General features: G+C 50.1%; 1 protein-coding gene across 7 annotated transcripts in view; it reads left to right on the forward strand.

Annotated features, from left to right (window-relative positions):
- VPS13B (vacuolar protein sorting 13 homolog B) overlaps positions 1-12,310 on the forward strand; it is a 305,573-nt gene that overhangs the window by 261,268 nt on the left and 31,995 nt on the right. For 6 of the 7 annotated variants that reach the window (XM_076066534.1, XM_076066535.1, XM_076066538.1 and 3 more), the window contains exons 40-45: positions 894-1,090; positions 2,418-2,599; positions 3,674-4,050; positions 5,677-5,838; positions 8,705-8,860; positions 10,243-10,503. In XM_076066534.1, coding sequence (XP_075922649.1) covers positions 894-1,090; positions 2,418-2,599; positions 3,674-4,050; positions 5,677-5,838; positions 8,705-8,860; positions 10,243-10,503 — 1,335 coding nt within the window. The remainder of the gene's footprint in view (positions 1-893; positions 1,091-2,417; positions 2,600-3,673; positions 4,051-5,676; positions 5,839-8,704; positions 8,861-10,242; positions 10,504-12,310) is intronic. The other variant, XM_076066537.1, reaches the window with a different exon arrangement.

A 12,310-nucleotide genomic window follows, 5' to 3' on the forward strand; every position in this document is an offset into this window, starting at 1 on the left:
CCAACACGCAGTACAACCCCAATACATGCCGCTCGCTGTTCACCATTAGTCTTGATTACTCGCCCGCCCAAGCCAACTTCCTTTGCTTAAAATCAATGTGACGTCTTTAGCTTGAGTGTGTTATTCGAGCCACGTGTTCGCCTTTGTCTCTCAGTGTAATTCACAGCACGCATCTGACCATGCGTCTCTCTGCACTTGTCACCATTCGCTCCGTTTTCTGATCCGTAAGTCATAATGCCTATGACCAAATCAAATATGCCCGATCCCATCAAATCTCACAGCTAAGCAGGATTTGGCCTAGATAGTGACTTGGACGGGCGACGGCCGTGCATGTAACAGATGCTGCAGGCTGCTGTGGAGCTCATTCAGTGGGGTGCAGTGCAGCAAAATCTATTGATTAACTGTACTATGTTCCCAATCTATGCACCCCACATTCACCAAACCACACTGACCAGCGAGTGTAGTCAAATAACCCCCTCAACCTACGTGGCGAGGGGAGGCTGTGCGTGGGCCTTTTATGGCAGGTAACATATACCCATACAGTAGTTATACTTCAGGCGCATTGGAAAACTACAAGTGATTTCTGAGTTGGGGCCACGTAAAGATCTAGCCAAATCCTTTTTTTATCGCCAAACCTTTTGCCGTCCGACAGAGCCGATCAAATGAAATCGTCAAGGGCACACTCGTTTTACCGTGCCAGTTATTGTCGTTCTGAGCTCGCCGGTAAGTTGGAAAACAATTCCCACGACGAAATGTAACAGTCTACATTATCACGGGCTTGGCGATCCCCTTCATGCTACCCTCAAGTCACTTCCGCCTCACGAGCTGCGTCGCTGCTGCCGCCGCCGCTACCGCCGCTGCCGCTGCCGCTATTGCTGCCGCGTGGACCCCAGGTGCCGTGCTCGCTGGAGTACTACGACGAGCTGAAGATGGCGTTTGTCCGTTACCGGGACTTCAGCCTGTCGGAGAGCCGCGCCTGCGAGCTGCCGCTGCCCAGCCCCGAGCTGGCCGAGGAGCAGGGCGAGGTGGTGGCGGCCGACATGTGGAGGGTGGTGCTGCACAACGGGCAGGACACGCCCGAAGAGCAGAGGTGACGACGCGAGACCGTTTTTTTGCTGGTCCGCCGTGCGTGCGTGTGTTTCAGTCGGACGAGGGGCCGGTTGTCATGAATCCGCCCGCTTGCAGCCCCTCTCGTTGTAAATGATGGTGCGCACGTTTGTATGTGTGTGTGTGAATGTATGTTGTGGGGAGCGGTAGTGTAGCGGTTAGCGCGCTGCGCTATGAACCCGGCGACCCGGGTCGAATTCCCGCTCACGGCCAACACCAATGACGATTATCTGAACCGGTCCCGGGCCTCCCCTAGGTCGACTCAGCCGCAAATGAGTAACTGGTGCAATGTGTAAACACGGTCACTAGAGAGACAAAGGCGGCCGGGCGTGGTGCTGGCCACCCACCCCCTCGTGTGCCATGCCGGCCTTCATAATTGCTCGCTAACAGCACTTGCCCCAACAGTCTGCTAAGGCTACACGGAGGATCTTTGTTTGATCTTTGTATGTTGAACTTCGTTTGCACCGTACTTAGCCAACCGTGAGAATCGGATGTGTGGCTGCAACCCTTGTAATGACTGTGTATCACAGCAGGTAATGACTGTGTATCACAGCAGGTAATGACTGTGTATCACAGCAGGTAAAGGTGCAGCCCTGAAATTGCTCACTCGCTGCCCCTGTTGGTGGTAGGGTCTCAACTTTGGGAGCGCTCTATAGAACCACTCTGAAGGGCACTTTGGCTCTTTCTCCCATGCTAGATGTGGAAGTACCCACAGTTTACCCCACCACACGTGACATACCCATCGACAGACTGTGGTGTACCCAAATGTACTGCTGGCTGCAGATGTTGTGGTTGGAGTTAAGAAACGTGCACATTATTGCAACAGGTGCACGAGGAGTAAACGTCCAAATACATGCTGTAAAGTGTTTTTTTGTTGCAGTCGGAAGCAATTCCAGTTTGAATCGTGACCCCAGGTGTCCACTTAAAGCCCCTTCAAAATTCCAGTGTGGAAGAAATGAGCACTGCTTTTGTGGGACATCAACAGCAGTTTCCCTGCAGATGGACTGACCGACCTCTGCCCCAGAGAATACGGAATATCCACCACTGGCTCGGGGGGCCACTATGCAGGAGATAAGCAGCTCCCTCTTCTCACTGAGTCAAAGAACAAAGACGGGTCACCGCATCACACGCTTGCCATAGCTGTTCAACCCCATTTATCAGTGCCCTAGCTTATTACAGACCAATTCAGACCTTATTGGTCACCCCGTGCCACATTTATATTCGCGAGAGCTAACCCAAAACAGCCCTCTACTGGGGAACCACGGGTCTGCAATGAGCCGCTGAGTGACTGCCGCCCGCGTGCTGCGCAGCGTGGATGGTGAGAGTGGCTCTCAGGGCGTGTGCGACCCGCTCGTGTCACCCATGGCCCTGGCCGCCTGCATGCGAGTCGACTCGAGTTTCTCGCCGGCGTGGGTTCCGGCTCTCGGAGCATCCTTGCGGCTCAGCTGCCTGCAGCTTCACCTTCTGCACCACGCCAGCCAGTTCGGCGCAGGTTAGTAGAGGTCACACGGTGAGCAGTTCGGTCGTCGTCATCGTCGGCAATCGTAATCGGCCCACTGTCTATCCGTTGCTGAATGAAAGCCTCTCCACGCCATTGCCATCTCCCACAGTCCGGCGCTGCTACCGTCCACCTCGCTCTTACCCAAGGGCCGATCTCACCGCTGCATGTCCGTGGATGGTTCTGTACAAAGTTCGTGCAGTCGTGGCCACTTGGTGAAATGAAGCGTCCCTTGCGAATTTTACACAGAGCGGCAGGGCATTGTCCCGTGTTGCAAAACAGCCCGCAGAAGGTGGCGGTGACAGATCTACTTTGCACCTCCGATTAGCACGGTTGACTACGCACGGTGCGAAGGAAGTTCAACATACATACTCGTCTGACATCCACTTAACTGACCTGTGTTATCTGCACGTTTGGAGACGTTCTCTTTTCTAAATGGCCTGCTACCAAGGAAAGCTGAAAGCATGAGAGTCTAGCCAGTATTTTTACTTCTCAGAACTGAAAATTATACATGCTAAGTGAAAAACCCCATTTAATGATCATACTAGCACCATCAATTAATTACCCTTGTAAACCTAAATAATCACAAGAGGCTGCAATTTGGTTTAAAACCCAGCATCTCAGCATTGGAAGCTCCATATTCTGAGATGGCAAGCAACACGATACAGCTAAATACAATATTTTATATTCACTTTGGACCATTTTTAGTAAAATAAAAAACCCATACAGTGTAACTGGTGTTCCCCAAACATTCACAATGGTGAAACATGACCTGTTACTCAGTTAGGATTACACCAGAAACATCACGCCCAACTGCGAAAATTTGGCAGAACTCCCTCCTGAACAAGAGTCTTGGGACCCAGTTCGGCTTTCCGGGGTAGACAAATATAATGATAACAACAACAATGTTGATGCGTGAACGCTGTCAACCTCAGTGGGAAAGCGTTAACGATTACGGCCTGCGCCACGTTGCGTTCGATCGCCGAAACGTAAGCACAACGGTTAGCCGCGCAAAAGTCTCCCACCGCGCTTTTCCCCCGCGTGCCTCCCCCTCCCGTCCCCCGGTAGTAGGCTGCCCGCTTCGCCTGCGCCCGTTCGCGCCGGACCGCAGGACGCCGGGCGAGCACGAGTTCCTGGTGGTGTCGCTGGACGAGCCGCGCGTCTCCGCGCTGCACTGGGACGGGGCGCCCTCGCGCACGCACGCGCGCGTCAGCACGGGCGCGGAGGCCCGCGTGCTGGAGCACCGCAGCCTCACGCTGCGCCCCGCCGTCGAGCCGTTCCGCGCCCGGGCGCGCCTCCGCGTGACGCGCGGAGGCGCCGGCGGGGGGGGCGGTGACGACGCCGGGGCCGCCGTGCACGCCCGCGTGCGCGTGGACCCCGTGTTCGTGCGCGTCGGCCAGTACACCGTGCACACGATCGCGACGGCCGTGCAGGCGTGGACGGAGGTGAGCCGGCCCGCCCGCACGCGCGCCACCGCACAGGCTCACTCGGGATCTCCCGCTCGCTCCCTCGCGTAGGGTTGGCTCGCCACTGTCGCTTGCTTGACACCTTCAGGCGTTGTCTCCTTAGGCCCTTGCTCGCTTAGCGTTTCCTTGTTTCTCACGTATTCAGCAGCGTCCTCTTAATCGCTCGTTCGTTGTCGTCCAGTCCCCTTAAAGTAAAACGAGAGTTGATGTCGTTGTGCGTTCTGCGCAAATGAGTCTGGGATAGCGTGCATCTCCTGTTGATGGCTATGTGCCCGTGGAAATTACACATTCCTGTTGGTAAGATTGAGTCTACACATAAGACAGACACTTTTCCGCTCCCCACGGAGTGGTACTAAATTTATATACCCTGCGAGGATGAGGGCCGAGTCGGTCCTTGACCGGGATGTAGAATCGTCGTAAAGAGGAATCGTCAGACTCCTGAGTGAATAAATGACATTGTTATCATCGTCGCACGTCACGTGTTATTTTCAACGGCTACTCTAGAAGAGTGGCCAAAAAGATTTAATGTGTCTCACAAACAAGTTTGCCAATTGAATTGGATATGATAGAGAAGGACACAGATGGGACAAGACAGACCATACACAAACTACATTGACTGAAGTGGAGAAGGCAGCGAGTGTTTAATAGGATCGAAAGATGCATCTATTCGTCAATGAACGTTGGTTATGAGGCTCGTGACACATGCATCAAATTACGTGTCGGAAGCGAAGCTTTTCATGCGTGCTGCAAGTAACGGAATATTGTCACTGGTACAGCCATTGGGATCAGAATCAGAAATATTTATTTAAACTGGAGGAGTCTGATGAGCCATAAAGCTCTTTTTCACAGACATGCAGTAGGAGTGGGTCAGAACGTTTACAGTAACAATCAATACAAAAATAAGATTAGAGTGCAAAGTATCGGAAAGGTCAGCAAATCACTCAAAATATAGAGCCAATCAAACGAAGCTATTTTGTTTATTTTACCAGGTAAAGCCCATTGAGCTATAGGGCTCTTATTCACAAATAATGGCTCAACAAAGTGGCTTATCACGTAGAAATTCATAGCAGCCAAATAATATAAATAATCTAAGCCACCCTCGAGAGTATATCGAATCTTCAGACGCATCAATCGCTCTGTCGTCCCCACCCTTTAGTGTTTAACATACATTTTAATTCGCATATTATTGTTGTTTTGAATCGGTTAATCCCGCCCTGTCAGAAATAATCTTCTTTTGTTTTCATGAATCGTCCGCAATGCATTATCCGCAATGATTAAGCTCTCAGACTTGTGGTTAGAGTTAATCCTTCTGTTAAAAAAAAACGCTTTTCCTTTCATCGACATTGTTAGTCCCGCACGGCTACAGCTCCCCAGCTCTGTCTGCAGGTGGTGGTGAACATTTATAAATTGACCATCACATGCGTTGTTATTACAAGTCGCCTTTTTTTTCAAATCACGAAGCTTTCATTTTTTCCTTCTCTCTCTCTCTCGTTTTTTTCTTCCATCTCTCAGATGTAATTTGCTCTGGGGTCAAAGCCCTTGGTGTTTTAAAGGGGATTTTATGCTATTTTTTGGCACGGCAATTGTTTCCATGTGCTTGCGCAGGCTGGCAGCCCCAATGCTGCAGACCACCTGTTCAGCCACTTCATCATCTGCAATGAGACCCAGGAGACCCTGAGGCTGGGGCAGGTGGACACAGATGAGAGCATTCTTCTGTCCAGTCGGCAGATGCACCAGTACTCGTGGAGGTCGCACAAAATCGCACAGGTACGGACGACGCATGCGCGTGCATTTGCCGCGCGCGCGTTGAGGATGGGACAGGCGGAGAGAGTGGTTAGCGCCAGTGTGCTACAAACCCAGCGGTCCGAGTTCGATTGCCGAAGCCCTGGCAATGTCTGAAGCGGTCCTTGCCCCTCCCCCCCCACCCTCCTAGGCTAACTCAGCCTTAAATGAGTACCTTGTGCAGTGGGAAAACATCGGCTCTGTGGAGACAAAGGTGGCACTTGTCTTCCGGCAAGTCTGTACGTCTACACGGGAGTCTTTGTGGGTAGAGGTGTAGCGATGAATCGATTCATTGTGTTACAATTTGCTTCAAACCGCTTGTGTAAGAATCGATTTTAAAATCTGTATGGTAGAATTGTTGCCTTGAATCATTGCGATTTAATTACGGAGGGGTAAATTGTCCGTAATAGAGTTTTTTTGGGTTAGATCGTGTCAATATTTAGATAGCGACTACTATCTCAATAATTATTTTATTATACCGTCTTTTTTAACTTTCCGCTAGCATTGTGTGCTCATTCCTCTTACAATTGTGTCACGTGTGCCATGCGATTTCCCGGTATGAGCCTGAGCTGATGTACAATCGCAATATAAACGTTTCGACAGTGCGGATATTTCCACGTGACAAGTTATTATCCACAAAGCGCTGCTTTCAATAAAGACGTCATGGGCCCCACACTGGATTTGATTCCCCCACCGCCCCCCCCCCCCCCTCCTTGTTGGGTTTGTCTTGCGTATAATTGCGGACTGTTTATTTCAAACCAGTTCTAATCTATTAAAATGCAATAATAAAATTTCCACTGCAACAATTATACATTTCGCTGGGCTGGAACGTACACACCCACGGGCAAGCGAGCCTCCGCCAACTTGAGCCACGGTGCTGTTCTGCCTGATTACAGCCAACGATCCTTCCCGTTTTAATTTGCAGTAGCTTCCCCGCCGCTCACCGCTATCGTGCAATCACTCGCTGCAGTTTCATTTGCCCGTAATTACCCGCGCCAACATTGCACAAGCCACATGTTTGGGGAAAATTAATTGAGTGTGATCTGCTTCCTTCCCAGATATTTTTTCCATCCCCCTTTCCGTTGGGTTTCAAGTCGGTCCAAATAAGATAGGCCTCCTCCCTGCCAAAGTAAACACACTGCCCAACGTAAGGGAGGGGGGGATTGTTTTAATCTGTGCTGAAATGTGACAGTGTGCTTTTGTTGGCAAGGCCCACCCCGCAGTGTGCAGAGGTAATATGTCTCAGCGTGTGTTTTCAGAGCTTCTGCTTTTGGTCCGTACTCCTGATTGATGCGTCCCATTATTGGCCATTAAAGCAAATTGAGGCTCGTGTTCGGCCCCACGCTTCACTTGCACGACTAGAAACGTCTCCAAAAAAATAAGTCGGTGCCCCGAAGCGTCATGTACGAAGGATTCTGTCACTTGCACACCACCAGTCCTTGTAGTAGCTTCTCTTGAATTGATTTTTTCCCTCCGCCTTGCGTCATTTTCAATTTCACATGTGTAAATATGAAACGGTGCTTGAATTCTTAATAGTGTATTAACAGCTGTTCCCACATTTGGAATACGAGTCACCGGTAGGAATTCTACGTGGGGGAAAATTACTCGTAACAGTTCGGAGTTGTCAAAATTAAGAGCTCTTTCAAATAGTCATGAGGAGCAATTATGCTGCTCATGTCCTCGAGGTTATTTGGCCAAATTCAGGTGTTTCACAGTTCCTCGTTACTGGCTGCTCACCATTATCCCCTTTAGTAAAGTGTATTTCACTGAGCGATGATGTTTTCCGCTAATCAAAACAAAGAGAGAATCGCGGAGAAGCAAAATGTAAAAATGTATAATGGAAGAGAAGGTGAACGGGGTTCATTGGCATTACACGGATTAAGTGGCAATGTAAGGGTTTAGGCATGAAGTTTTATCACGATTTTCAGTTTTTCCATTGTAATTTTCAGTTGAATTCTTGACAGCCCTGTTTATATTCTGCCGGGAAATTCCTTCCAAATGATATCTCACCTGACGCTTTTGCGGTTGTGTAATTATCACGTCCCCATGTGTGAACATTTTCCACTTGTGGTTCCAGGTTTAATGCCTTTTAACAATAGTTAAAACCCGACAAACACGAATCATGCTGTGCGGTTCTCTCTCGCTGCTAGTTTTAAAGGAAGTCGCAATCAAAACGCCACGAGCAAGAGGAGCCATGTAGGATGGCTTGGGACAGTTATCTTTGATCGGTTGCTTTAATTTAGTTGTTGTTGGAGTCTTTGGCATGTACACTGAATAATCCTAAGCATGATTTAGAATGACGTAGCCAAATTCCTTGCAGGGAGAGCCTCACGTTTTAATGTAACCTGGTTATTTTAGACCAGTACTGGATCTCCTACTACCCTTCACCTACTTGCACGCTGACCATCATTTGGTATGGTCACACAAAAGGTGCTGGTTTGCCTTCATCCAGCAAGTTGAGATTGACCGAGGGCTGTACGGTGGCGAGATGTTAACTACCTCGCCTGGTATAAAGGAGGTCGTGGGTTCGATCCCGACCCTGACGATGCCTGTATATTTGGAGTTTGCATGTTCTCCCCGTGGTCGCGTGGATTTTTCTCCGGGTCCTCAGGTTTTTCCCTCCACATTCATAATCAATGTGCATTTACAGTATTTGGCTGCTATAAATTTCTACATGATGAGCCACTTTGTTGAGCTATCATTTGTCAAAGGTCACTTCTGAAAAAGAGCTACATCGCTCAGCGGGCCTTCCGTGCTAACTATAAAAAATATATATTGATTTTGTGCAACTATTATAATTATCGCTTGGAAACATTGTGGCGCAATTCACCTGGACCGTGTCCGCCCGCAGATGCTGCACGTGTGCATCGAGGGCTGGGGGAACTGGCGGTGGTCGGAGCCCTTCAGCATCGACTGCCCGGGCGTCTTCCTGCGCAGCATCCAGTACAAGGGGCGCGTCGCCTCGCTCGTCGTCACCGTGGTCATGCTCAGCGGCGTACAGAAGCAGGTGCCCTTCCATCGCGTGCGCCCTCCCGTCAGCCCCACAACTCACCCGCCAGAAATTGCGAGAGTCGGGCTACCGTCATCGCCGCGTCGGTCCCCCACGTCTTCTGTGCGGCAGCAACTGGCTGTGAGCTCGGCCCGTTGTGCGTGGCGGTTAGAGGGCACTGCTGTCGCAGTCGCGAAGTTCTGATCTTTATCGTGGGTCAACTCGGCCGTCTCTGCGTAGAGTTCCACTATGTGGTAAGTTTAATCGTGGATGTCCTCTGGATTAACGAACTGGTCCATGTAATAGGAATGTGGAATTTCCACAACGGCCTTGGCTGTAATGTTGAGATGAGCACCACCTCAAACTGGTTTGAGGATTGAAGCTGCCACAACATTTGTTATTTAACACGTAAAGAAATATTTCTCTTTCAAGTAAAAACATAAAAAGTATTGCACCAAAGTGTTATGTGTTGTGGCTTCCATTGAGCATTCAATTTTCATACCGATTTGAAAGTTGAGTTATGTTCTCTGAGTTCTTCCAGTACCCGAGCTACTGATATCTCCTATATCGGTTCCTGCAGGTCACTTACAGATTTAGTAAATTCTTTCGCATTGCCCTCAATGTCAGCCACACGTGCAGTTTTGGTGAAACGCTCTTGCCATTTTTCACGTCACCGTTAACAGAAGCAGATTGAGATTGCGCAGATGTTTTTGTATTTAGCTGACTCCACTGCATTAACGCGCGCGCTTTGTTCAATCAATGCATAGTCCAGACTGCACCGCATTCCGTTTGCTCTTTACTTTGCAACAAACCCCCCTCCCCCCACCACCCCCCCCCCCCCCCCCACTAAACTCCTGGCGCTGAACTTGTGTTGCGTGCAAAGTTCTGGGTGAAATCATATTTCAGATTACCGACACCAGATAACAGTGTGCACAGATGTTTTTTTTGTATGTTTAAGCGAATGTAAGTGCAGTAATGTGCCCTGTGTTGTTGATTAATGCTTGGCGCTTGCCCAGCCGCATTACGTGTTCATCTCGCGCTCTCTTGCATGTATGTTGAACTTCTTTCGCGCCGTACGTAGCCGACCGTGTTATCGGAGGTGCGGGGGAAAGACAACAAACTGAATACAAAAAAACATTTGTAATGAAATGAGTTTTAAATCTAGATGATTTATAAGTTCATAGCTCCAGTGACTATCTAATATCAGAAGCAAGCGCATTCCAGATGGCCGCAGAAGCGCATCTGAAAGCGGCGCGGTGCGGTAACCCTCTTTGTTCGATGGCTGGACAAAAGCTGCCGCCGCCGCCGCCGCTGCGAGGATGATGACCGGAGTTTGCGTGACGATGGTTTACGCTCCTCCGCAAGGTCAGCAAGGGGGCATTGTGGTCCATTTGTGGCAGATTACGATCACGGGCAGGCACGTGGTGCGCAGCTTTCTCGACATGGACCTCGAGCTGCACTTGACGCAGAGCTTCATGGGCCCCGACGGGCAACCGGTGACGGCCGAGCACACCCAGGCCCTGCCGGCCAATCATATGCTTCCGTCTTACGTGATGGAGAGCGCCGAGCTGCGGTGCGTGCGCGTCAGGGTGCCCGGCTGCGATTGGTCCGGAGAGGTGTGTCCTTCCGCCAACCGATTGGAGGAGAGCGTTGTGATGGAGGTACATGCCCGTGCAATCTTTCATGCAATAGAGTGTGTGTGTATGCGTGGGGAAAGGTAGTGTAGTGGTTCGCGCACTGAGCTACGAACTCGGCATCCGAGTTCGATTCCCGCTCACAGCGAGCACCAGTGACGATTATCTGAGCTAGTTTGGGCCCTCCCCTAAGTCGACTCAGCCTCAAAAGAGTACTTGGTGCAATTTGTAAAGATCACCACCCGGGAGACAAAGACGGCCGGGCGTGGTGTTGGCCACCCACCTCCTCGTGTGCCGTGCCAGCCTTAATAGGCAGGGGCGGAGCCAGGGGGGGTGACAGGGGTGACATTCTGCGTATAAGTGTACGACACTCGGTCTGGCGGACTCCGTACAACTGTACTGTCAGAGTGTGTCGCCAACCGATGGCGTCTAGTTCAACAGCCTGACTCTCTAATCATTCTTGAAATTTAAATTTGTTGAATGTCACCACGGCCTGAAATCCTGGCTCCGCCCCTGTTAATAGGTGCTCGCTAAAAGCACTTGCCCCAATAGTTTGTTACAGGCTGTACGGGCAATTTTTTTTTGTATGCGTCAGTGAACCCATAATACTTGTGTATCTCCCTTGACCTCTTTCCAGCAAGCCTTGTACAGGTCATGTGGCCTGAAAGTGCACCTATCCTGGCACAAGCCGTGTGGTGAAGCCACAACCACCTAGTGGCAAATGGTGGCTGCTATCGTGTGTATGTGTGGGGACGTGGAGTCGTATCGTGGTGGTTCACTCACTGCACTGCGGATTCAGAGACTTGGGTTTGTTTCCCAGCCATGGCTAACATCAGCAGCGAGCGATATCTGAACCGGTTTTTTTTAACCTCCCCTAGGACGACTGGGGAGACAAAGGCAAGCCAGGCATGGTGCTGGACACCACCCTGTTTCGTCATGTGCCGTGTCAGCCTTAATAAGTGCTTGCTAACAGAACTTGCAAACAACAGTCTGCTAAAGGCTATACGGGGGATCTTGTGTATGTGGACTTTACAATCTGTGCTTTTGTTTCTAGGAATATGTAATCATTTTAATGGGCGTTTGCTAGGAAACAATTTAAACCGGATGTGGAAAAACTGTTTGTGTTTTGACAAGGATCTGTTCTATTTAAGCCTATTGGAATTGAATGTGTCTTTGGCAGAACGGGCCGTATGTGGGTGTGGAATAATTATATTATTATTCTTAGAATAAATAAACCCCGTTTTTTTGGCGATGCACTACTGCATGTAAGCCCTCCGCACACCGTGCCAGTCACAGGGTTGGTTGCCCTTCGGTGAAGGCGGAGGAGCCCAGAACCAGTTCCTGGCTGGGAATCAAACTCAGGTCACCACAGTCATAACACACTGCGCTAACCACTGCACCACCCGCGTGGGTGTGTGCGTACGTACGTATTATTTGTTCGCTAAAAACAAAGGGGAAAAAAAACATCACAATTAAATATGCATATGTTATTTTTTCTCAGTATTGTCTATAGCCCTAACGCTTCTGCAAATCCCCGTGAAAGTTCCCAATCCCATGTAAATCCCACAGCATTAAGATCTGAATGGTCGCAGATTGGTTGCTATGGGTGTAAATCCATCCCCGTGGTGCCGTGTTTCGGCACCAGCAGGTCCGTTTTAGATCCCGTCACTCGCGATGGAAGTGTGTGGGGTCGTTGTGGATGGCTCGTGTAGCCAACTTGCCTGCCCAACATGACAGACCGCCTGGCGTTTGCAATCAAACAGAATGTGCTCATTACACACGTTGACACTTGGGGTGGGGTGGGGAGGGGGGAGGTGGTCACTGCCAAGGCAAA

The sequence above is a fragment of the Petromyzon marinus genome, chromosome 12, assembly GCF_048934315.1.
Source record: "Petromyzon marinus isolate PM22_M1 ecotype Great Lakes invasive population chromosome 12, UKy_Petmar_22M1.pri1.0, whole genome shotgun sequence".
NCBI lineage: Eukaryota > Metazoa > Chordata > Hyperoartia > Petromyzontiformes > Petromyzontidae > Petromyzon > Petromyzon marinus.